The sequence below is a fragment of the Indicator indicator genome, chromosome 14 (assembly GCF_027791375.1).
Source record: "Indicator indicator isolate 239-I01 chromosome 14, UM_Iind_1.1, whole genome shotgun sequence".
In the NCBI taxonomy this organism is placed as follows: domain Eukaryota; kingdom Metazoa; phylum Chordata; class Aves; order Piciformes; family Indicatoridae; genus Indicator; species Indicator indicator.
The window spans coordinates 5,029,450-5,053,975 of record NC_072023.1 but is presented as its reverse complement, the minus strand read 5'-3'; the positions used below and the strand labels follow the sequence as shown (position 1 = coordinate 5,053,975).

The 24,526-nt window shown below is 48.9% G+C and overlaps 2 protein-coding genes across 2 annotated transcripts in view; one reads left to right on the top strand and one right to left on the bottom strand.

The window, feature by feature from the left end:
- Positions 1-439: 439 nt before the first annotated feature.
- On the top strand, positions 440-13,167 carry ARL1 (ADP ribosylation factor like GTPase 1). Its single transcript, XM_054387142.1, has 6 exons — positions 440-472; positions 3,080-3,217; positions 4,996-5,077; positions 11,510-11,621; positions 12,437-12,615; positions 12,775-13,167. The coding sequence occupies exons 1-6, from the start codon at positions 469-471 to the stop codon at positions 12,803-12,805; spliced, it is 546 nt and encodes a 181-aa protein (XP_054243117.1). The 5' UTR covers positions 440-468; the 3' UTR covers positions 12,806-13,167.
- Positions 13,168-14,183: 1,016 nt separating this feature from the next.
- UTP20 (UTP20 small subunit processome component) overlaps positions 14,184-24,526 on the bottom strand; it is a 66,521-nt gene continuing 56,178 nt past the window's right edge. Inside the window, exons 52-62 of the mRNA XM_054386655.1 lie at positions 23,766-23,845; positions 22,998-23,067; positions 21,802-21,984; positions 20,248-20,379; positions 19,599-19,731; positions 18,392-18,591; positions 17,983-18,054; positions 17,070-17,342; positions 16,226-16,352; positions 15,041-15,186; positions 14,184-14,339 (exon numbers count right to left, since the gene is read on the bottom strand). Of these exons, the coding sequence (XP_054242630.1) occupies positions 14,184-14,339; positions 15,041-15,186; positions 16,226-16,352; positions 17,070-17,342; positions 17,983-18,054; positions 18,392-18,591; positions 19,599-19,731; positions 20,248-20,379; positions 21,802-21,984; positions 22,998-23,067; positions 23,766-23,845 (1,572 nt within the window). The remainder of the gene's footprint in view (positions 14,340-15,040; positions 15,187-16,225; positions 16,353-17,069; positions 17,343-17,982; positions 18,055-18,391; positions 18,592-19,598; positions 19,732-20,247; positions 20,380-21,801; positions 21,985-22,997; positions 23,068-23,765; positions 23,846-24,526) is intronic.

Genomic DNA, 24,526 nt, shown 5'->3' with positions numbered 1-24,526 from the left:
GGAGGGGAATTTACTGATTTGTTTGTTTTTCAAGCTGGGAGGGAGGGAGGCAGGCTCTAGTGCTCGCCTGGAGCAGCGCTGGCCGAGGCAGGTACCCAGGAGGCGGCTGGAGGCAGGAGGCACCGCCCCCGTCCTTCCCCTCCGCGCCGCGCTGCTGCCGGCCCCGCAGATTCGTTGCGGCGTATTTCTTACGGTGTATTTCTGTACAGCTTGATTTATTTATTTTATTTTTGTTTTAACCGTTTCTTCCTCTCTGCTTCCCCTCCAGATCTATCTGCACAGGGAGGCCAAGGGCAGACGAGCTCCGCCCCGGCTCCGTGTCGAAACGGCGACGCCGGGGCCAGGCAGCGCCTCTTTTACCCTCCCCGGCGTTCGACGTGGAGCTTGCGAGCGGCAGCGCCTCGGCGGCAGCAGGGCCAGCGCAGCGGAGCGGGGCGGGGAGCCCGCGCACGGCGACAGCAGCTCGACATGGGTGAGGAGCGGGCGGCGGCAGGGCGGGAGGGGGAAAGGAGGCCGGGGGCTGGCGCAGGGCGGCGGAACTGCGCATGGGGTCCCGCTCAGCGCCACCCCTCAGCGCCCGGCGGCCTGGGGAGACGGGGGGGGGAAAGAGGATACGGGGCGGGCGGCAGCGACCGGAGCGGTGCTGAAGAGGCAGGATGAGGAGAGCTTCCTGCCTGCTGGCTCTGCGGAGCGCCGGGCCGGGAGAGGCTGCGGCCGCACCTGCCTTCGGTACGGCCCGGGCCCAACCCATCGCTATGGGCGGCCGGGTCCTGGCGCTGGTGCGGGGCTGGGCCACTTTCAGCGCTTCGTTCTTCCCCGTGCAGTGACGAATGGTGTCAGCAGCACAGCAAGGGCTTGTGTTTGGTCACAGGTCGTAGTGCTCTCGGGACTGGTGTGAATTAAGCTCCGGTTCAGGTAGTGGGCTGCTAATAAGGGACTGCTTATGAAAATTGTCTTTGTAGACTAGTAAGAGGCCCTGAATCATGGAGCGGTTCAGTCATCTAGTGCACTCCTTCCTGCCATGGGCAGGGACACCTTCCACTAGACCAGGTTGCTCCTGCCAGCTTGGTCATGAACACCTGCAGGCATGGGCCATCCACAGCCTGCCAGAAGCAACCTGTTCCAGTGTCTCACCACCCATGCAGTAAAGATTTTTTTTTTTTTCCTTGCTAATCTCATCTGAATCTCTGTTCTTCCGGTTTAAAACGGTTGCTCTTATTTCTGTCACTGCACTTCCTGATAGATCTTCCCCATCTTTCCTGCAGGCCCTCTTTAGGCGATTGTAAGCTCTCTGAGTAGACCTTACTGGTGACCTTCACTTATAGGTGAAGGAGGAAAATTTGCAGTAGGTTAGTTCTTAAATCAAAGCCATTAGAAGTTCTGGAATCACCTCTGCCACTCCCCCTCTCTGCTTATAATTTAGTCCTTCCTCCTCCTAGACATTTTTTATATTCTAGTGAGTAAATAAAGCTCTATTTTATATGCAAAAAAAAAAAAAAAAAAATCTTGTGCATTCTGATCTAGTGGGAGGTGTCCCTGCCCATGGCAGGGGGATTGGAACTAGATGAACCTTGAGGACAATTCTATGATTCTTTGATTAGAAACAAAGGCTTTTTAATCAAGGGGTTAAGTGATTCATATAAACCTATCCTATTCTAGACAGTCTTTGAGCAGTGTTTTTGTGGGGGAAAAACATCAGAATCTAAAAAGAGGGAATGAGGAATGTCTGGTAGTAAGCAGAGTTACTGAGAAGGAAGGAGCTATTAACTCTTAGGATTCCATGGATCATACAGTAGCCTTCTGCTTGGAATGTTTGTTTGGATTTTTTGGTCAGGCAGTGGAACAGGCTGCCCAGGGAAGTGGGGGAGTCACCATCCCAGGAGGTGTTCTAGAAATGTGTGAACATGGCACTTTGAGACGTGGTTTAATGGCCATGGTGGTCTTAGGTTGATGGTTGGACTTGATGATCTTAGAGGTGTTTTCCAACCAAAACAATCCTATGGTTCTATGAAATATCTTTTGCAGCTCAGTTCTCTTGAGGTTATTGGCCTGCTTCACACTGCCTTGAGCAGCACTGTGCAAACTGGCAAAAGATAGTCCCTGACACCTTCTCTGTGTTTTGCAGGGCTGTAGTGTCCACAGCTTCTGGGACTGGATGGGCTTAGAAGTACAGCAAACTGTTAGCAGTTTGAATTCCTCCTTAGGCATAAGCATGCAGCTCATTGCTCCCTCTTTTCCCCAGGGAGGCAAAACTGATGCCTGGAAAAGCAAGCACAGGGAATAATTTTTATCAAAACCTCCTTGATAAGATTTTGGTTGCAGATCTTCTTTAATTTATTTCTTCTGTGCTACATTTATCAAACATGAACTAAATGTATCTCTGATACCTTTACTCTAGCTTGTTTTGTTGCCTTTTGCAGTGTTTAGGTGGATTTACAACAATCATTACTTAGCATTAGAGATACCTGTTAGGAAAATAATTGGAGAAAATGTCATTGTTACTGGCATAGAACATTCCTTCTGTACTTAAGCAGCTGTTAGGCACAAACCAGGGGTTAGGCTGGCCACAAGCATTTAAAGAATCAATGAGATGTTGGGGCAAGCAGAAAAAAGGGCTTGTAATGGACTGTGATTTAACACATCCCTGCTGCCTTATACCTGAATTTAAGAAAAAAGAACTGAATGGTCCTGTGGAGACTATAAACACCAGAAATGATTCTTTCAGGCCTCAGCATGTCCTTGTGTAGTCTCTTGTATAGACAAGACAGAGTCTGATGCAAACAAAAAAGAAGTTGGCTCAGATTTTGGCAAATGAGAGAGAAGGAAAAAGCATCCTAACTGCAGTGAGGAAGGTTGATGCTGCTGCCACGTGGCTTTGCTGGACTGAGCTGCCATAAATAGCAGCATGAAGCCAGGGAAATGTAACAGGGGGCAGCAGCTTGAACCTGAACCCGAGGCAGCTTCCCACTGCAGAAAAGAAACACGTTGTTGCTTGGTAGGAGGTGAGGCTGGTCTGATTCCCCTTCCATATTGCTAGCTGACACTGAAACATCTTTCTGTTCTGGTTTTCCTTTTGTAGGGGGCTTCTTCTCCACCATCTTTTCCAGCTTGTTTGGGACTCGAGAGATGAGGATTCTGATCCTGGGACTGGATGGAGCAGGAAAAACAACCATTCTCTACAGGTTACAAGTTGGAGAAGTGGTTACCACCATTCCAAGTAAGTGATCAGTCCCCCAGTGAAAACCTGTAGCTGTAGTGCTTTGGGAGCTGAGCTCCTGCATGCTTCCTTTACAAGTCCAAGGACCTCACGTTGTGGGAGCCCTGCACTGTTGTATGATGAACTTTGCTTTCATAGCAGTGTTACAGTGACCTGCTGATGTTCTACACATGGGAATATTTTCTGCTGCTCTGCTCAATACAAAAAGTATTTGACCTGGTGATGGAGAGGGTCCAGAGGAGGGCCAGGAAAAGGATCAGGGGGTTGGAGCACCTCTGCTATGAGGACAGCTGAGGAAGCAACCTGATTTGATTGGGGATATCCCTGCTGACTGCAGGGAGGTCAGACTGGATGACCTTTGGAGGTCCCTTCCAACCCAGACCATTCCATGATCGTTCCCATGATTTGGTAGGATTTTCTTGATGGACAAATGTTCAGTAAATAGTAGCTGTTGACTATAGAAGGCTTTTGTGTTGTGTTTCTCTGGGCTGGCAGGAAAACACATGTTGGTTCTCCTTCCCCTTTACCCTGCCCTGGTGTGACCACACCTGGAATACTGTATACAGTTTCAGGCTTTCCAGTTCAAGAGAGGCAGGGATCTGCTGGAGAGAGTCCAATGGAGAGCTCTGAGGATGATTAAGGGGCTTGAAGTCATCTCTTCTATGAAAAAAGACTGAGAGCCCTGGGGCTGTTTAGTCTTGACAAGGCTGAGAGGAGATCTTCTAAATGTCTATGAATATCTGAGGGGTGGGTGTCAAGATGAAGGTGCCAGGCTCTCTTTGGTGATGCCCAGTGATAGGGCAAGGAACAAGAGGTACAAGCTGGAACACAGGAGGTTCCACCTCAACATTAGGGGACACTTCTTTACTGTGAGAGTGATGGAGCATTGGAACAGGCTGCCCAGGGAGGTTCTGGAGTCTCCTTCCTTGGAGAATTTCAAAACCCACCTGGATGTGTTCCTGTATGGCCTGTCCTAGGTGGTCCTGCTCTGGTAGGGGGGTTGGACTCGATCTTTCAAGGTCCCTTCCAAGCCCCAACATTCTTTGGGTCTGTGTGATGTGCTGTATAACCTTTTTGCCACCTTTTAGATACCACACTGTCAAGTCTGCTGCTCAGAAGTTGATTCTGCTGTGGTCTTAGGAGAGCACAGATCTGGGGCTGACCCAAAGGACACAGTCCTTAGTGTTTTACTGCTGTCAGTTGTGCACTCAGTTAGCAAAACAACAATTATCCCCAAGTATGCAATCCTTTAACCCCTGCTCTGGTTCTTGTAGTGATTTCAGGCACACCTCTGTTCACTTTGAACTTGTTATGAAGCTCTGCACTGATTACAGTGAGTTCAGGGATTCATAGAATGGCTTGGGCTAGAAGGGACCTTAAAGATCATCCAGTTCCAACCCCCCTGACATGGGCAGGGACATCTTCCACTAGCCCAGGTTGCTCAAGTCCTCTTCCAACCTGGCCTTGAACACCTCCAGGGAGGGGCATCCACAGCCTCCCTGGGCAACCTGTTCAGTGTCTCAGCACCTTCACTGTAAAGAATTTCATTCTTACCTGCAGTCTAAATCTGACCTCCTCAGGCTTCAATCCATTCCCTCTCTTCCTGTCACACCATTTGTTGAGCCATGAATGTTTGTGGACTAACTTTGCAAAGGGTATGAACTTCATAGTGTAGCTACTGAGAAGTTTCTAACATGAAAAATTTCAACTAAGTGCTGTAAAGTTCTCCAGAAAAATCAACAAGTCACCTACAGTGAAACTGTTTAACTTTGTTTCAGCCATTGGCTTCAATGTTGAGACTGTGACATACAAGAACCTGAAATTTCAAGTGTGGGACTTAGGAGGACAGACAAGCATAAGGTAAGAGAGCTCTTAAGATGAAAAATATATCATTAAATGTCTCAAAGGGAAAAAAAAAAAGGTTAAGTGCTTGGAATTCTCATAGCTGGCACCTGTGAAAATTGGTTCTCTTATGATGGGCTGATTTTAAAACTTCAGGAGAGCATGTTGGTCTGGCACAATTCAGTTAAAACCTGTCTTGGACTGCAGATTGGAAAGAAGTGGATGTTGTCACTTATGTACAGCTGTGCTTTGAAGAAGAGTTTTTGCTTGTGTAGGAGGCAATTCACAGAATCACAGAACACTGGGGGTTGGAAGGGACCTCCGGAGATCACCGAGTCCAACCCCCTGCCAAAGCAGCATCACCTAGGGCAGGGCACGCAGGAAGGCAGCCAGGTGGGTTTTGAAAGTCTGTGAGAGGAGACTCCACAACCTCTCTGGGCAGCCTGCTCCAGTGCTCCATTGCCCTCGCCTCTCCTCATGGTGAGGTGGAACCTCCAGTGGTCTAGCCTGGGCCCACTGTTATTGTGCTGTCACTGGGCACCACCAAAAAGGGACTGGCACCTTCATCCTGACACCTCTCAGGTATTTATAGACACTGATCAGACCCCACCTCAGCCTTCTCTTCTGCAGGCTAAGCAGCCCCAGTTCTCTCAGTCTTCAGAAGAGAGCTCTTCAGGTTACCCACATTCATAGCTCTCCATTTTTTTAACCTTTTAAAAAAATTGTAGAAATTTTTTTTTAAACCTTTTTTACTTCTTTTTAGCTTTACTTTCTTTTACTTTTTTTAAACTTTTACTTTTTCACTTCTTAGAACTTCTGCTTTATTAATACTGCAAAAAATTTTTTACCTTTTTAAAACATTTTTGTGACTTCTAAATTTTTTTAAACTTCTTTAGCTTTTTTTCAACATTTTTTACTTTAACATTTTTCTACCTTTTTAACCTTTACTTTTTAAAATTCTTAAATCTTTTTACGTTATTTTTAACTTTCTTAACCATTTTGATAACTTTTTAACTGGTTTTACTTTCCTCTCCCCTTCCTTTCCTTCCTCTCCCCTTCCTTCCTTCCTTCCTTTCCTTCCTCTCCCCTTCCTTCCTTCCTTCCTTTCCTTCCTCTCCCCTTCATTCCTTCCTTCCTTTCCTTCCTCTCCCCTTCATTCCTTCCTTCCTTTCCTTCCTCTCCCCTTCCTTCCTTTCCTTCCTCTCCCCTTCCTTCCTTTCCTTCCTCTCCCCTTCCTTCCTTTCCTTCCTCTCCCCTTCCTTCCTTCCTCCTTCCTCCCCTCCCCTTCCTTCCTTTCCTTCCTCCTCCCCTTCCTTCCTTTCCTTCCTCTCCCCTTCCTTCCTTTCCTTCCTCTCCCCTTCCTTCCTTCCTTTCCTTCCTCTCCCCTTCCTTCCTTCCTTTCCTTCCTCTCCCCTTCCTTCCTTCCTTTCCTTCCTCTCCCCTTCCTTCCTTCCTTTCCTTCCTCTCCCCTTCCTTCCTTCCTTTCCTTCCTCTCCCCTTCCTTCCTTCCTTTCCTTCCTCTCCCCTTCCTTCCTTCCTTTCCTTCCTCTCCCCTTCCTTCCTTCCTTTCCTTCCTCTCCCCTTCCTTCCTTCCTTTCCTTCCTCTCCCCTTCCTTCCTTCCTTCCTTCCTCTCCCCTTCCTTCCTTCCTTCCTTCCTCTCCCCTTCCTTCCTTCCTTCCTTCCTCTCCCCTTCCTTCCTTCCTTCCTTCCTCTCCCCTTCCTTCCTTCCTTCCTTCCTCTCCCCTTCCTTCCTTCCTTCCTTCCTCTCCCCTTCCTTCCTTCCTTCCTTCCTCTCCCCCTTCCTTCCTTCCTTCCTTCCTCTCCCCTTCCTTCCTTCCTTCCTTCCTCTCCCCTTCCTTCCTTCCTTCCTCTCCCCTTCCTTCCTTCCTCTCCCCTTCCTTCCTTCCTCTCCCCTTCCTTCCTTCCTCTCCCCTTCCTTCCTTCCTCTCCCCTTCCTTCCTTCCTCTCCCCTTCCTTCCTTCCTCTCCCCTTCCTTCCTTCCTCTCCCCTTCCTTCCTTCCTCTCCCCTTCCTTCCTTCCTCTCCCCTTCCTTCCTTCCTCTCCCCTTCCTTCCTTCCTCTCCCCTTCCTTCCTTCCTCTCCCCTTCCTTCCTTCCTCTCCCCTTCCTTCCTTCCTTCCTCTCCCCTTCCTTCCTTCCTCTCCCCTTCCTTCCTTCCTCTCCCCTTCCTTCCTTCCTCTCCCCTTCCTTCCTTCCTCTCCCCCTTCCTTCCTTCCTCTCCCCTTCCTTCCTTCCTCTCCCCTTCCTTCCTTCCTCTCCCCTTCCTTCCTTCCTCTCCCCTTCCTTCCTTCCTCTCCCCTTCCTTCCTTCCTCTCCCCTTCCTTCCTTCCTCTCCCCTTCCTTCCTTCCTCTCCCCTTCCTTCCTTCCTCTCCCCTTCCTTCCTTCCTCTCCCCTTCCTTCCTTCCTCTCCCCTTCCTTCCTTCCTCTCCCCTTCCTTCCTTCCTCTCCCCTTCCTTCCTTCCTCTCCCCTTCCTTCCTTCCTTCCTCTCCCCTTCCTTCCTTCCTCTCCCCTTCCTTCCTTCCTCTCCCCTTCCTTCCTTCCTCTCCCCTTCCTTCCTTCCTCTCCCCTTCCTTCCTTCCTCTCCCCTTCCTTCCTTCCTTCCTTCCTTTCCTTCCTTCCTTCCTCTCCCCTTCCTTCCTTCCTTCCTTCCTTTCCTTCCTTCCTTCCTTGCTCTCCCCTTCCTTCCTTCCTTCCTTCCTTCCTCTCCCCTTCCTTCCTTCCTTCCTTCCTTCCTCTCCCCTTCCTTCCTTCCTTCCTTCCTTCCTTCCTCTCCCCTTCCTTCCTTCCTTCCTTCCTTCCTTCCTCTCCCCTTCCTTCCTTCCTTCCTTCCTTCCTTCCTCTCCCTTCCTTCCTTCCTTCCTTCCTTCCTCTCCCCTTCCTTCCTTCCTTCCTTTCCTTCCTCTCCCCTTCCTTCCTTCCTTCCTTCCTTCCTTTCCTTCCTCTCCCCTTCCTTCCTTCCTTCCTTCCTTTCTTTCCTTCCTCTCCCCTTCCTTCCTTCCTTCCTTCCTTCCTTTCCTTCCTCTCCCCTTCCTTCCTTCCTTCCTTCCTTTCCTTCCTCTCCCCTTCCTTCCTTCCTTCCTTCCTTCCTTTCCTTCCTCTCCCCTTCCTTCCTTCCTTCCTTCCTTCCTTCCTTCCTTTCCTTCCTTCCTTCCTTTCCTTCCTCTCCCCTTCCTTCCTTCCTTCCTTCCTTTCCTTCCTCTCCCCTTCCTTCCTTCCTTCCTTCCTTCCTTCCTTCCTTCCTTCCTTCCTTTCCTTCCTCTCCCCTTCCTTCCTTCCTTCCTTCCTTCCTTTCCTTCCTCTCCCCTTCCTTCCTTCCTTCCTTCCTTCCTTCCTTTCCTTCCTCTCCCCTTCCTTCCTTCCTTCCTTCCTTCCTTCCTTTCCTTCCTCTCCCCTTCCTTCCTTCCTTCCTTTCCTTCCTCTCCCCTTCCTTCCTTCCTTCCTTTCCTTCCTCTCCCCTTCCTTCCTTCCTTCCTTTCCTTCCTCTCCCCTTCCTTCCTTCCTTCCTTTCCTTCCTCTCCCCTTCCTTCCTTCCTTCCTTTCCTTCCTCTCCCCTTCCTTCCTTCCTTCCTTTCCTTCCTCTCCCCTTCCTTCCTTCCTTCCTTTCCTTCCTCTCCCCTTCCTTCCTTCCTTCCTTTCCTTCCTCTCCCCTTCCTTCCTTCCTTCCTTTCCTTCCTCTCCCCTTCCTTCCTTCCTTCCTTTCCTTCCTCTCCCCTTCCTTCCTTCCTTCCTTCCTTCCTTTCCTTCCTCTCCCCTTCCTTCCTTCCTTCCTTCCTTCCTTTCCTTCCTCTCCCCTTCCTTCCTTCCTTCCTTCCTTCCTTTCCTTCCTCTCCCCTTCCTTCCTTCCTTCCTTCCTTCCTTTCCTTCCTCTCCCCTTCCTTCCTTCCTTCCTTCCTTCCTTTCCTTCCTCTCCCCTTCCTTCCTTCCTTCCTTTCCTTCCTCTCCCCTTCCTTCCTTCCTTCCTTTCCTTCCTCTCCCCTTCCTTCCTTCCTTCCTTTCCTTCCTCTCCCCTTCCTTCCTTCCTTCCTTTCCTTCCTCTCCCCTTCCTTCCTTCCTTCCTTTCCTTCCTCTCCCCTTCCTTCCTTCCTTCCTTCCTTTCCTTCCTCTCCCCTTCCTTCCTTCCTTCCTTCCTTCCTTTCCTTCCTCTCCCCTTCCTTCCTTCCTTCCTTCCTTCCTTTCCTTCCTCTCCCCTTCCTTCCTTCCTTCCTTCCTTTCCTTCCTCTCCCCTTCCTTCCTTCCTTCCTTCCTTTCCTTCCTCTCCCCTTCCTTCCTTCCTTCCTTCCTTCCTTTCCTTCCTCTCCCCTTCCTTCCTTCCTTCCTTCCTTCCTTTCCTTCCTCTCCCCTTCCTTCCTTCCTTCCTTCCTTCCTTTCCTTCCTCTCCCCTTCCTTCCTTCCTTCCTTCCTTCCTTTCCTTCCTCTCCCCTTCCTTCCTTCCTTCCTTCCTTCCTTTCCTTCCTCTCCCCTTCCTTCCTTCCTTCCTTCCTTCCTTTCCTTCCTCTCCCCTTCCTTCCTTCCTTCCTTCCTTCCTTTCCTTCCTCTCCCCTTCCTTCCTTCCTTCCTTCCTTCCTTTCCTTCCTCTCCCCTTCCTTCCTTCCTTCCTTCCTTCCTTTCCTTCCTCTCCCCTTCCTTCCTTCCTTCCTTCCTTCCTTTCCTTCCTCTCCCCTTCCTTCCTTCCTTCCTTCCTTCCTTTCCTTCCTCTCCCCTTCCTTCCTTCCTTCCTTCCTTCCTTTCCTTCCTCTCCCCTTCCTTCCTTCCTTCCTTCCTTCCTTTCCTTCCTCTCCCCTTCCTTCCTTCCTTCCTTCCTTCCTTTCCTTCCTCTCCCCTTCCTTCCTTCCTTCCTTCCTTCCTTTCCTTCCTCTCCCCTTCCTTCCTTCCTTCCTTCCTTCCTTTCCTTCCTCTCCCCTTCCTTCCTTCCTTCCTTCCTTCCTTTCCTTCCTCTCCCCTTCCTTCCTTCCTTCCTTTCCTTCCTCTCCCCTTCCTTCCTTCCTTCCTTTCCTTCCTCTCCCCTTCCTTCCTTCCTTCCTTTCCTTCCTCTCCCCTTCCTTCCTTCCTTCCTTTCCTTCCTCTCCCCTTCCTTCCTTCCTTCCTTTCCTTCCTCTCCCCTTCCTTCCTTCCTTCCTTTCCTTCCTCTCCCCTTCCTTCCTTCCTTCCTTTCCTTCCTCTCCCCTTCCTTCCTTCCTTCCTTTCCTTCCTCTCCCCTTCCTTCCTTCCTTCCTTTCCTTCCTCTCCCCTTCCTTCCTTCCTTCCTTTCCTTCCTCTCCCCTTCCTTCCTTCCTTCCTTTCCTTCCTTCCTTCCTTTCCTTCCTCCCTCCCTTTCCTTCCTCCCTCCCTTTCCTTCCTCCCTTCCTTTCCTTCCTCCCTTCCTTTCCTTCCTCCCTTCCTTTCCTTCCTCCCTTCCTTTCCTTCCTCCCTTCCTTTCCTTCCTCTCCCCTTCCTCTCCCCTTCCTTCCTTCCTTCCTTCCTTCCTTCCTTCCTTTCCTTCCTCTCCCCTTCCTTCCTTCCTTCCTTCCTTTCCTTCCTCTCCCCTTCCTTCCTTCCTTCCTTCCTTCCTTCCTTTCCTTCCTCTCCCCTTCCTCCCTTCCTTCCTTCCTTTCCTTCCTCTCCCCTTCCTCCCTTCCTTCCTTTCCTTCCTCTCCCCTTCCTTCCTTCCTTCCTTCCTTCCTTCCTTCCTTCCTTTCCTTCCTCTCCCCTTCCTTCCTTCCTTCCTTCCTTCCTTTCCTTCCTCTCCCCTTCCTTCCTTCCTTCCTTCCTTTCCTCCCTCTCCCCTTCCTTTCCTCCCCCTCCCCTTCCTTTCCTCCCCCTCCCCTTCCTTTCCTCCCCCTCCCCTTCCTTTCCTCCCCCTCCCCTTCCTTTCCTCCCCCTCCCCTTCCTTTCCTCCCCCTCCCCTTCCTTTCCTCCCCCTCCCCTTCCTTTCCTCCCCCTCCCCTTCCTTTCCTCCCCCTCCCCTTCCTTTCCTCCCCCTCCCCTTCCTTTCCTCCCCCTCCCCTTCCTTTCCTCCCCCTCCCCTTCCTTTCCTCCCCCTCCCCTTCCTTTCCTCCCCCTCCCCTTCCTTTCCTCCCCCTCCCCTTCCTTTCCTCCCCCTCCCCTTCCTTTCCTCCCCCTCCCCTTCCTTTCCTCCCCCTCCCCTTCCTTTCCTCCCCCTCCCCCTCCCCTTCCTTCCTTTCCTTCCTCCTCAACTCCCTTTTTGTTCTTTTTTTTAAACCTTTTTCTGTAGCTTGTTTTCTTTTTCACCTGTCATTGAGACTATTTGCACTGCCTCTTCCTTTTTGCAGCCTCTTGAGGAAACCTTCTCCTCGCTTCCTGGGGCTTTTCCCCCCAGAGCCTGTGTTTTCACTTCCTCTGGGTAACCTGGATTTCATTCCTTGGCTGAAAGCACTGCTAGAGGTGTGTGGATGCTGTGCCTGGAGCCCCTCTCTGTCTCTCTCCTGCAGGCCCTACTGGCGCTGTTACTACTCCAACACGGATGCTGTCATTTACGTGGTGGACAGCTGTGATCGAGACAGGATTGGCACCTCCAAATCAGAGCTCGTTGCTATGTTAGAGGTAAGGAAAGAAGGCTGAAACTGGTAGCAGCAGAACAGAAAATGAGAAATTCAAACTTCTTTCTTTTAAGAGAATGTGAAATTTGATTTGGTGAATTTAAACGAAGCCAAGCTTTGCTGTGCAGCTTCAGCCCTCAGGATGCTTCTGAGGGAAAAGCATTCAATCCACTGCAGGTATTTCACAGGTTTGGGCAGCATTTGGGCAGGGGAGGGAGCTACAGGTGGCCTCCTGGTCATGCAAATTTGTCTGCAAGGACAGCTGATCAGTATCACAGTACATTAGGGGTTGGAAGGGACAGTCAGAGATCGAGTCCACCACTCCCTGTACCACAAGCAGGATGCACAGGGATGCATCCAGGTGGGTTTTGAAAATCTCCAAAGGAGGAGACTCCACAACCTCTCTGGGCAGCCTGCTCCAGTGCTCCAGCACCCTCACTGTAAAGAAGTTTCTCCTTGAGGTGAAATCTTCTGTGTTCAAGCTTGCACCTGTCGTTTCTTGTCTTATTAGTGTGCACCACTGAGAAGAGCTTGGCCCCCCCCTCCACCCCCAATTCCTGCAAACTCTTTGATAGACCTTGTTAAAGCCCACTTGTTCCATAATGCAACCAGGCACAGTCTGGAACTGCTCCTATGGTTGTATCTTGCTGGGACTGACAGTAGGTGACATTCTTTCCCAGGAACCTTCTAAAGATCAGCCCACTGAAGATCATTTTGTTGAAGTTTCTTTAAATTTTATGGGTTTTTCTCTGCTTAAATAAATTCAGTAAAGGTCTGCAGCAACTTGCCCACTTTGCCTTCCTCTTTTGCTGTTGTTAGGAAGAAGAGTTGAAGAAAGCCATTTTGGTGGTCTTTGCAAATAAGCAGGACATGGAACAGGCCATGACTCCCACAGAGATGGCAAATGCTCTTGGCTTGCCAGCTTTGAAGGACCGCAAGTGGCAGATATTCAAAACCTCTGCCACTAAAGGCACAGGGCTTGATGAAGCAATGGAGTGGTGAGTAACAGCCCCATCTTGCTGCCTTCATTAGAAACCCAGCCTGTACCGTGCTGAGCCTTGATCTGTGGAGAGGCCACAGGAGAATAGCTTTCTCCTCAAAGTATTTCCACATACCCACACTGACTTTTCAGTAACCTGACTTAACCTTGTTTGTAGGTTGGTGGAGGCCTTGAAGAGCAGGCAGTGAGAGAAAGCTGACCACCTGCAAAGACATCTCAGCTGCATCCACCATCCCTCTTTCTGCAGTCCAAAAGTGTTTTCAGGCCACAACTCTTTGTAAATAAGACAAATTTGGAGTTTGATTTCTGGAAGGTGGATGCCTCTCTTGAATTGCAAAACTGAACTAAGTGAATGTCCCTTGTCCATTATGATGACATTCCAGTTCTTTCTTTCTGTTTAAAGGATGTACTTATGTTAATTTGTATGAAAGTCTTACTGACTGGGAAGGTTTTGGGGTGTTTTGTGGTTTGTTATTTTGGTGTTCTCCCTCCCCTTTGGTGGTTTTGAGTAGTTACTCTATTTGTGTAAGTGCAACACTAATAAAATCTGGACCTGTCAGCTGTACTCACTGGGGTGTTGCTTGCTGACAGAAACAACTCCAACTGCTGCCAGTTCTAAACGCCACAGAGCTGAACATTGCACTTCAGGAGCCTTCAGCGTGGAGCTGCTGTTACAATGGAAGGCCAGAAACAGAGGTAAGTGGAGCACTGCTTTTCTGACAGGGAAATAAATGTCCTCAAAAGGACGTTTATTTCACCTTGACAGAATCACAGAATGTTAGGGGTTGGAAGGGACCTCAAAAGATCATCCAATCCAACCCCCTGCCAGAGCAGGATCACCTAGAGTAGGTTACAGTGGAACATATCCAGGTGGGTTTTGAATAAGGAAACTCCATAACCACTCTGGGCAGCCTGTTCCAGTGCTCTGTCACCCTCCTACTGAAATTTTTCCTTATGTTCATGTGGAACCTCCTCTGCTCCAGCTTGCACTCGTTGCCCCTTGTCCAGTCATTGGACATCACTGAGCAGAGCCTGGCTCTAGCTTCTAACACTGCCCTTCACATCCTTATGAACATGAATGAGGTCACCCCTCAGGCTCCTCCAAGGTAGAGCTCCAGCTTCCTCAGCCTTTCCTCATGAGGGAGATGTTCCACTCCATCATCTTTGTGGCTCTGTGCTGGACTCCTTCAAGCAGTTCCCCGAGGTCCTTGAACTGAGGGGCCCAAAACAATTTTATGATTCTTTGCCCTAGGATGTACAGAGGCATGAATACAGCCATCACATAACCCACCCTTTAAAAAAGAAGTAAAATTTAATATAAAAAGCCATGGGCTTGTCCACTCATCTGTACAGGCTCTGGTAAATATACAGGCTTGGCAAAAACCGAAAAGCTTTTCAAGATCCTAGATGAAAAAGAGGACATGAAAACAATACTAACAAATACAAGGAAAATATGGAAATACCCTCCTTTTTTTTTTTTTTTTTTTTCTTTCTTTACCAGCAATGAATTCTTCAACTTGAAATTACTTTTCTTCTGAATTAATCCTCCAGGAAGGAAAAGCTTTTTCATTCCACCATTGCTAAATCCTTCAGTGCATGGCTTCGAGGTCTCTTGGCCTTGTAGGCAGGGCGCAGGAATTCTATTTTTCTTTTCCTGGTTTCTGCCTTATTCTTGTGTCTCTTCAGCTTCTTCCTTGCAGCAATGTCAGGGTTTGCCACAGTCTAGAGGAAAACAAAACATTTGTTTGTTGTGTTACAACTAATGACTGTCCCTATAGACATCAGGTGCTTCCTAAGAACCTGGTAACTAGTAGGATCCCATGGAAGTTTTCTTGGGCTTCTCAGAACTGAGGGCATTCTCTCTGCTCTGCCCAGGTTTACCTCTGCTCTTGGGGTAAGCAGCACCACACAGCAGCACAGCCAGGCACAGCCTGCCAGAGGCTGAGCTGAAGCAGTTTCTTGCAAGTTTCAGAAATGAAACAATGAAATGTTTTAAACTGGAGCAGGGTAGATTTAGATTGGACATCAGGAGGAAGTTCTTCACAGTGAGGGTGGTGAAATATTGGAACTGGTTGCCCAGAGATGCGGTGGAGGCCCTACAGAATCGTAGAACAGTCCGGGCCAGAAGGGACCTCCTAAGGTCAGCAGGGACATCCTCAACTAGACCAGGCTGCCCAGGGTCTCCATCCCTGGAGCTATTCAAGGTCAAACTTAATGGAGCCCTGAGCAACCTGATGTGGTTGGAGATGTCCCTGTTCTCAGCAGGGGGTTGAACAAGATGACCTTTGAGGGTCCCTTCTAACCCAATGCATTCTATAGTCCCAATTCAAGATGAAGTTCTTCCCCATTCACCTTCCCAGTCAGCTCTCAAGCCTTTAGACAAACCCTCTTTCCTTTTCCCAGCAGAGAAAGCAGAACCTTACCTGCAAAGCCCTCTGCTTTTTCCTCATGGCTCTTTTCTGATTGGCCTGTTTCTGCACAGAGGAAAAGGCAAGCGAAAAAGCCTCCAAGCCAACCAACTTCTTGAGCAGTTCTATGATTTCTTGGGAAAGGTTCTTCAGGGTTGGATCTACATAAAACAAAATCACCTTGCTTAATCTTCCCAGCATCTGGAATGAAAGCCAAGAGCCTAGCAAGGCTTCCTCTTTCTTTACTAAAGGATGACTGTAGTGATGGATCTTGCCCCCAGTATGCTGTAGAGTCCAAAGTGAAAGCTGCTGGTTCCCAGAGGGCCACAAGTGGTGCTTCACACAGGCAAAAAAACCCCAAACAACAACAACAAAAATGCTTTTGAGAAGCAAAACTGTTCTTCAGGATAAAGGCATCCTAAAGTTTATGAAAAGTGGTTTGCTGTATATAGCCACTCTAAGGGCTCTTTTGGAAGTATGCCCTGTTGGAAATAGAGATGATTCTAACCTTGTCAGTCAACATACTCCAGTGTAATAAAGTCTGCCTTTAATGGGTAGGAGCACTGATTAGTTAGAGTGGGTTAACTACACTCACTGAAAAAAGCTTCCCCCCATGTCACTGTGCATGTGGCACACACTACAGGTAATGTTCTCTATGGCAAAAGGGGGAGCCTGGGGAAAGCACCAAGCAATCACCAAGCTGGTAATTCCAACATGGGCAGTGCATTGCTCTGTAGTGCCACCAGCTGCCATAAAACACATCCTGCTTTACATTAAAACTGAAACACTGAACCACAGGGCATGGATCTTCATGCCCCTAAGCCCCACAGCTTGGCACCAGCTTTGTTATGCCTTCCGGAAGAGCCACATTCTGTTCCTCTCCTCAGCAAGGATTCCAGGAGTCTTGCCACCAGGAGTCCACCCTTGAGTGCTACACTTCTTCCACTACACCACATGCTCAAGCTTTACCCACTTGCATGCAGGAGCTGCCTAACTTCAGTCCAGTCCTTGCCAACACACAGGTTTGTGTTCCAGCTGCCAAACACTCTCCTCTTCCTTGTTTTGGTTAGACTGCAAGTAGGTGAAATTCACTGATTATGGCATCTATGCCTTAAAAGGAATGACAGGCAGGTGGTGTTTGTGCTGAGGCAGGGCTCTGACACTTTCCTCTTGGCTGGTCTTTGTGAGGGAATCACTTACCTTGCTCTGCATAGTTACTGTTCAGCTCCCTGTACAGAGGGGTGAGGATTGTTGGAAGGTATGGCCTGATCCTGTCCTTCCCCAGATCCACTGAGATTGCTCCCAGGAACTTAAAGATGCAGCTTCTCTGAAAATGAGCATGTGGGACATGAAGTTAGGAAGGTTGGAAGGAAACTGCCTTACTGAACACAGTGCTGTGCCTCACTGTTCAACACACAAGGTGTTTCAGACACCAGAGTCAGACACTCAGTGCTGTTACAAGGTCTTACTGCAGCCAAGCACAGCCTTTAGATGAGTCACAAGCCCAAGGGCTCTGCACATGTGTGAGCTGTGACTCCACTGGGTTGGCAGCTGGTAACACTTGGAACAGGAATGTTCTCACTGCTCTGTTCTCAGGCAGCTGAAGGAAGACATTAAAGCCCAGCCCCTCCAAGGCTTCACTCCACAGTGTTAGGCAAGAAGCACAGCAGTTTCCTTCATGTTCTCCCACAGCCCAACCTTCTCCTAGCATGTGACCCCACGCTGCCATTCCCCTGCCTGCACAAACCTGGCACTCTCAGGCTTTCAGAGGCAGTGCTCTCTCGTCCTCAGCTCTGTGCTTTTGGATTTTCCACCCTTCCACCAGACAGCCAGAGGGCTGGAAGCATCAACAAGGAGAAGCAGACTAACACAGCTTTTCCTGAGCCTCCTGAACTTCACTGCTTGTTTGACACCTACTAATTCTCACTTCAGCACCAGCTCCCAACACCTGCTGCAGCTGGTCCCTTGGAAAGCAAGCAGCCAGAGCAGCAGCCTGCTGTGGAAGTGCCCAGCACACCAAAAGCAGTTTGTATAACTCTGTTACCTTCAAAGGGATCCTAGGGGAATATGCTGCTTCTCGCTTTGCCATGAGGGAGAGCTTCTTCATTAGCCACAGCAATGTGGCTGGCTGGCCTTTCTCTTCCCTCTCCTCTCCTTTCCCATCTCCTTCAGCAGAAACATCTTTTTCTTCCTCATCTTCTGAGGCCTCTTGCCCTCCTGCTTCACAGCCGACCTCTCCTTCAGCCTCTTTGCCTTCCTCTGAGGCAGGGGTTAGCAAGTAAACAACTTTTGCCACAAAAAGCAAATTCTTTATGACCTGAGTGTAAACACAGAGTAGTCAGTCACTGTGGGCTCCACAGGGCCCAGGCTAGATCTGAAAGAGGAACGGGCCAACCCAGGAGGCTTGCTCCTAACAGGAAGGACCACCTCAGTATGCTCCTATAGGTTGGGAGAGTCCCCTTGGCCTACCATGCTGTTTGGGCTCCAGTATCCCCTGAGGCAGGGCTGCTTATTTTGTCTTCCCTACCTCTAGCAGCAGCAGATTTCCTTCCTCCTCAAGGAAATCTCTGACTAGGCTCACAGTGGATTAAGACCTTCAAGCAATGGCATAAAACTGGACTAAATGCCCCCAGCAAACAGCCAAGGCTCCAGTGCAGCTGCAGGGAACCAGCATCAGAGATCTGGCTGCAGAGTCAGACTGTCCCTGACAGCAGGGAGTCCCAGTTCTGTCCTGCATGGGGCCTCCTCTTTCTGTCCCTGCCACCTGTCAGCCCTTGCAGCAGACTTGTCACCACAAGGGGACATGCACCTGCTCATCAGAGCATCAGCCCTCAGCACAGAGCAGCTGGCCCTGCACTGTGCATTTGCCCCAAGCCACACCAGCCACAAGTGCTGCTGTCCTGATTTGATGTAACATTCCCTCATGAGCCAGGGCCTGCTCCCACTCCTTCTCTTACCTGCTCTCCCACAGACAGGTCTAGGAATTTAGACTGCAGCTGATGGCAGAAGGCAAATGCAAGTTCCTTCATCTGGGGAGGGAAAAAAAGAAGGAAATTACTCCATGAAAGAGAGTAGCAGAAGAAAACTCAAAGTGGAGTTCCGCAGTCACCAAAGGCAGTTCCCAAGAGGCCAAGGCTCAGCACTACTGCCTGTCTAGAGGTGAATCTTTGTGCTGCTGAGAGTAAGATCCCAGGGAAGCTCCCTCTCAGCAGCAGAGCCATCTCCTGAAATGCATTAAGTGGTTGGGACGAGGCAGCAGACAAACAACTAGCAGAGAAACGTGTGCCAGACTGCAACACTGGTTTTGTGTCCCAGCCAGGGAAGGGGCATGAGCAGGGGGGGAAGGAGTGGCATGGACATCATTACCTTCTTGTCCAGTTCAGCAGTCAAGAAGACTGTGGATGGTGGCACCTTTGCTGATGGCTGTTTCTTCTTCCCTGCCTTTCTTTCCTTCCACTTGTTGACAAGATCTTCTGGCTTGTAAGATGCAAACAACAAGCCAAAGATCTCAGTAGCTGTCAGCCAGACCCAGCTGTGAGGATACCACAGGTGAGACTGGATGTGACCTGGGGGGAAAAAACCCAAACCTTTCAGCAGAGGAGACGGTTCATTGAGATCAGGACAAGAACCAAGCCTCCCTAGGAATTACCACAGCACACACTACAATGAAAAGGTGAAGGAAATTAACTGTGCTCATCTGCTCAGACATAATCAAAGAGTTCTTAGCAGCTCTATCCAGCCAAAGCAGACAGCAGCAAAAAACTACAGGCAGCCAAATGTCCCCCCAGTGTCCAGATGTTCTCAAATGCACCCACAGCACCTCCAAACATCCAAAGATGAGGCCACTGTTGAAAAGTGATGGCAACTGAGACTCAGGTGAGCTGTTCCTGCTGCAGAGGGCCAGATCAAACCCTGAGATGGGAGGGTGAGGATGCTTCAGAGAAGAGATGCAGTTTCCCCTCTTCTCTTGCCTGTCCAAGCTGCATCCCACCGAGCACCCCAGGATTCACAAAAGTTATCTCCTATCTCACTAAAGGCACCTGGCAGGCTGAAGTCTTTGAAGATATCAACCAGCCAGATGCAGGCCTTCCAACAGCAGCAAATGAAACAAAAACAAAGGCACCAAAATGCCAATCTGACATTGCACAATGGCACTCAGAGGGAAAGAAACTGCTCCAATCAAATAACCTCCAGGCCATAACCTCCTGGCAGGAAGAGAGTATTTGCAGCACTGTTGCCATGTGCCATTGCTTGCTTACTCATATGGATGAGCTCATCAAAGGAAACTCATCTTCCCAGGAGAACAGAATGCTTCAATCCAGGAGGATGTAATTATGGTCAAACATCCAACAGTTTGCAACTGTCTGCTCTTGGGGTAAAATAAAATACTTCCCAGCAACTGAGACAGAGAATGCTTTGTTTTCATCAACCATGAAACCTTTTCCACTGACATCTTCTCTCTCCCTGCCCAGTCACTGCTGCATGTTAGCATTTTTCAGCATGCAAAGTTCAGGTCCCATATGGGACTCAGAATCTTCCTCATTACACAGCTGTAATCATTCCTGATACTTACCCCAGATACTGCTCACAACACCACTGCTCCTGGTTAACTGAATCAAGTTGCAGCCTGTGATTAGCTTTGTTACCAGCACAAGAAAGCTGAAGAGCAGCCTATCTGCTGCCTTCTCTTCCTCCTCTTCAGTTATCTAATAAAACCAGGAAGTCAAGAAAGATGCTTATGAGAACCTGAAGACAGTGCTTCTTTACCCTACTAGATGAATTTCAGATCAACTCTGAGGAGCAAAAGAAGACTTGTACCCAATAGGAGCTTCACCAAAGCATCTCCTCTAGAGACTGAACCTCTGCAGAAAATGATCAGGGGGCTGAAAAACTTCTCCTGTGAGGACAGGCTGAACAGCTGGGGTTGTTCATCCTGGAGAAGGCTCCAGGAAGACCTAATAGCAGCCTTCCAGTACCTGAAGGGGGCCTGCAAGAAGGCTGGAGAAGTACTGCAGTGACAGGATGAGGAGCAATGGTTTGAAATTAGAGAAAAGGAGATTTAGATTGGATGTTAGGAACCAGGTGTGTGTTTTGCAAACGTGTGGGGTTTTTTATTTGCTCAGTTGGTCCAACAGTTAAATCTCTCCCACACTTCTTCCCTTTTTCCATTCTCTTAATTCCCCTTCCCCAAACCTTCCCCCCAAGTGGGAAGAATTACTCACATCCTCAAATTTAGTTGGGTTGATTTCTTTTTCAATCAAGGTGAGGACAGCTGGCAGCCGCCTTTCAAACATCACTCCCTCCACTTCCACAAACAAACCACAGGCCTGGGCAGCCAACCTCCTGTGTGAGCTCTGCCAACAGAAGTAATAACACCCCTTGTGACTTCCTGATAACCCAATCCTGCAGCTCCCACGTGCAGGAACTGGCAACAATCACCCCCCACCCATCCCCTCTCTTGACTTCAGCAACAGCACCTTCTGAGAAATTGGTTTTCAGAATACTACAGACAAAGGAGATGCTGCCAGCTAGGTACAAAAGTGTCTGGCAGAAGTTACCCCTGCAAACACCACCCCAAAAATGAATGCCAAAAGGCCTTTCCCAGCCCAGTTCCCAGCTACTCTGCTCTCTGGCTGTTCACAAGGAGCTCACAGCTATAAACCAGAACTGAACATATGAGATGAAAGTAGTATTGTGTCCAGTTCTGGGCTCCTCAGTCCAAGAGGGACAGGAAAATACTGGAAAGAGTCCAATAGAGAGCCATGAGCATGATGAGAGGACTGGAGCAGCTCTCTTATGAAGAGAGGCTGAGAGACCTGGGCCTGATTAGTCTGGAGAAGAGAAGGCTGAGAGGGGATCTTACCAATGCTTATAAATATCTAAAGTGTGCAGGTCAAGAGAATGGGGCTGGGCTCTTTTCAGTGGTGCCCAGTTATAGGGCAAGGGGAATGAGGCACAAACTGGAACACAGGAGGTTTCACTTAAGGAGAAACTTTCTTACTGTGAAGGTTTCAGAGCACTGGAGCAGGCTGCCCAGAGAGGCTGTGAAGTCTCCTTCTCTGGAGCCTTTCAAAATCCAGCTGGACGTGGATCTGGGCATGCCTGTGCTAGGGAGTTTGACCAGATGATTTCTGCAGACCCCTTCCAACTCCTACCATTCTATGACTCTATGAAAAGGATGAAGTGTTGAAAGGCATTTACTTTACTAGTGTGTGGAGGGACAGAACCTGTCCAGTTTGAGAATTACTAAGCATCCAGGCACCCAGTGCAAACTGGGAGACCTGTAAAATGAGGTTTGCAACCGTCCAGCTACCAGTGACAGAAAACAGCAAGGCTGAGCTAAAGACAACAGAAAAAGTCAATTACTGGGATCAGGAGGACTTCAAGGAATTTGCTCAAAGCTTTAACCTGAGCAAAGACTACACTTGGTGAAATACCTGACCTAAAACAGGAACTGGAAGTAAGCAGTGCAGCTGGGAAGTCTGCAGGCTGTTGACCTACATACAGCATCAGCAGTTCTCTACATCTGTGCAGCTTTATGGAGCTGAGACATGGTACATGCCATTAAGAAAAGGTATAGCTTCTTACTAGCAACAGCTATGGCACTGAGCACAGCTTTAAAGAGCTTTTATTCTAAGCTGGGTCTTGTCCATCCTCCTTTCCTCAAACTACTTAGGTACAACTGAAACTCAAAAATCCAGCAGACCTGTTACTAGCAGTCTCTCACCTGCCTTAATCTTACTCAGCCCTCAAACAGAGAAAAGACCAAAGAATACCTTTGTGCTGTGAAACCACTCTGTGACCAGGGAGAACATCAGATCTTGGTTTTCAGTGCTTATCTTGCTGAGGAGAGATTTACAGGTCAAAGCTGCCATCTTTTTACATTTGGCAGAGTCGTCGTTTATCATCATCATACACAGGGAGAGGAAGAACACTCCACAGTATTTATGGAGGAGATCCTGGAAAGAAACAATCTTAAGTCAACCACAGATCCCCCAGGAGCTTCTGGCATGTGAAGGGGAGAAGAGAGCTATCTGTTGCACCACAAACAGGAACAACATCAGCCCTGCACAGGTTCCATATCAAGCCAGCTGAACTGAAAGGGATGCTCCAGTTGCTAGAGCAGGCAGAGCAGCCCCAGCCCTGCTCTGACTTGCTAAGAACATGCCCCTGGGACAGCAACGTGGGTGCCAAACCCTGAAGGGCACTTTCATGTGCAGCTCTCACTGAAACAGGCTTAAGTCCCTCAGCACTGCATCCATCAGCCCAAAGGTCCTTCTCTGAAAGCTCTTTGTCACTTACAGAGCTGCTGGCACCCAAAATGAGACACTAAATCTAATCAGGCAGTGCTGAAGCACAGCTTACTGTGCAGAAATCCTCTTCCTTCCTCCAGATTCTTGCTTGATTGCACTTCTCTCAGTCTCCTGAATACTTAGTCAAGCTCCAGCTGCAGACCTTCAAGGCAGCTTAGCATTTTGTGTGTGTGTTATCCTGCACAGATACAGGCTTACTCTTTAGCTTTCATTTTGATCCACCCCACTGACTCCCATCAGGCCAGCAAAACAGCTCTTGGACATCACAGACCAGCTCAGCCAACAGTGGCTCTCATGAATGCTAAGGAACCACCACAACCACCAAACTCTAGACACCACTTTCTATTCATGCCCCATGTCCTGAGCTGGTTGTATTTCTTCCTGGCATAAATCACTATCAAGTTTCTCCAAACTCCAGCTGACAGAGCTTTATTTCACTTGCAGACTGGGTACATTAGATAAAGAAGTGCTGCAGGCTTTCCAGCTGTCATTTCTCTTCTGGAGCAAAGTCAGGTTCTTTGGAGATAAGTGAATGTTGTGCTCATGGTAAGAGATAATAGGAACTACCAAGTCCTTCCAAAATAAGCTGCTCTGAAAACTCTGTTCCTGCAAGCTGCAGCAACTTGCATGATGCTTGAACACCATGGGGTGCTTGTTACCTGTGGGAAGGTGTCAAGGAGGTACACAATCATCTCCAGTGCAGATTCCCTTCCAGTTTCATACTCATACCTGGGAGGAAATGGTTCACAGTTAGGGCTGGATTAATACTCTGCAAAGCTGCTAAGGACCTGCAAGAAACACACTGAGAGGGATCTTTCTACAACAGCTACCAGACTGATGCATAGGAGAAGAGAAGCACAGGCTCATCAGCTCCAGCTCCCTGAGAATAGGCACAGAGGGACAAAATAGTCAAAAAAGGGCTCAAGCCAACTTGAGCTAACACAGCACTTGTGCTGTGGTGCTGGGGAACATGGTAAACTACTGTCACCTTCAGCAGGGGAGAGTATGTCATACTCAGGAGGTGTTTTCAGGCACACTGCTCCTGCTGAATTGCTGCAGTTCATCTCAACTGTGCCTGCCAGCTGAGACCATTGGAATGGGCAGCATTCTTTATCCTGTCTGGATTTTCCAGTTCACTTGCTTCACAACCAGTGGAGCCAGTTAACCACCAAGCAAACAACAGAACCTTTGCTTACAAAGAGGTAAAGAACAATACACCCAGCTGGGAAATAGGGAAAGAGAAAAAGGATTTGCTTTACCAAACAGCCTGTCTCTGATAAGGTGTTTCAGATGTAAGACTCTCAAGACTTGAGCCACACCCTCTGCTCCTCATGAGCAGCCCTTTGGTACATGATGTGGACACTAAAGTCATATTTAAGCAACAAGGTCCTGTTCTGACAGAGATATAATCAGGAATATGAACTCACTCCAGCTGTGCAAGTAGAAAATCCAAATTGGTTTTCAGCTTGTCACCAAGGGGGTAGTCCAGAATATACTTTAAGTAAATCTGGGGAAAAAACCCAAAACAACAGAAGGAGTTATAAAAAGCACTCAGGAAAACTTGTAAAAAGGTTATGAAGAAAAGCTTAAGATCCCTTTCATCCCATTCCTATTAAACACGGGGCCAACAATTGCTCTCAAGCTCCATGCCCAGAACGTTAACTGCAGGCATTTGACAACTTTAGAGTATTTCTGTGATTTGTGCAGGCTCCTGTTAAAAGATTTTGCATCCTTCCAAATTCATCCTGTAACTATGGAAATGCACTATTTGGTTATGTACAGCTCCTGCTGCATCTGCATCCCAAGGCTTGAAATGAAGCAGCCAATTCTGCCTTTTGGTAGCTTCTAGCTTGGAAAGGAGGAGGAAGTAGTGGGAGGCAATAATGGATTTGTGGAAAATTCTCTTCTGCTATGATTTAGAAAAGGGCAAGCCTTTCAATAACCTAGGCCTAAAAGCCACCCAAGGATGGAAATGTGCCACTGCTGCTGAGCAGCTCTCTGGAGGTGCACCAGGGCAAGCAGTCTGCTAAGCACCAGCCACAAGAACCAAAGCCAGACAGACAACAAAGGGAACAAGGATTAGTAAGATGGGGAAATGGGGTTAGGGGTTCAGCTGGGCTAAGGCACATGTCTGCAAGATCTGGGATGGCCACACCAAGCCCTCTAGCCTGTTAGACAGCAGTAAGAC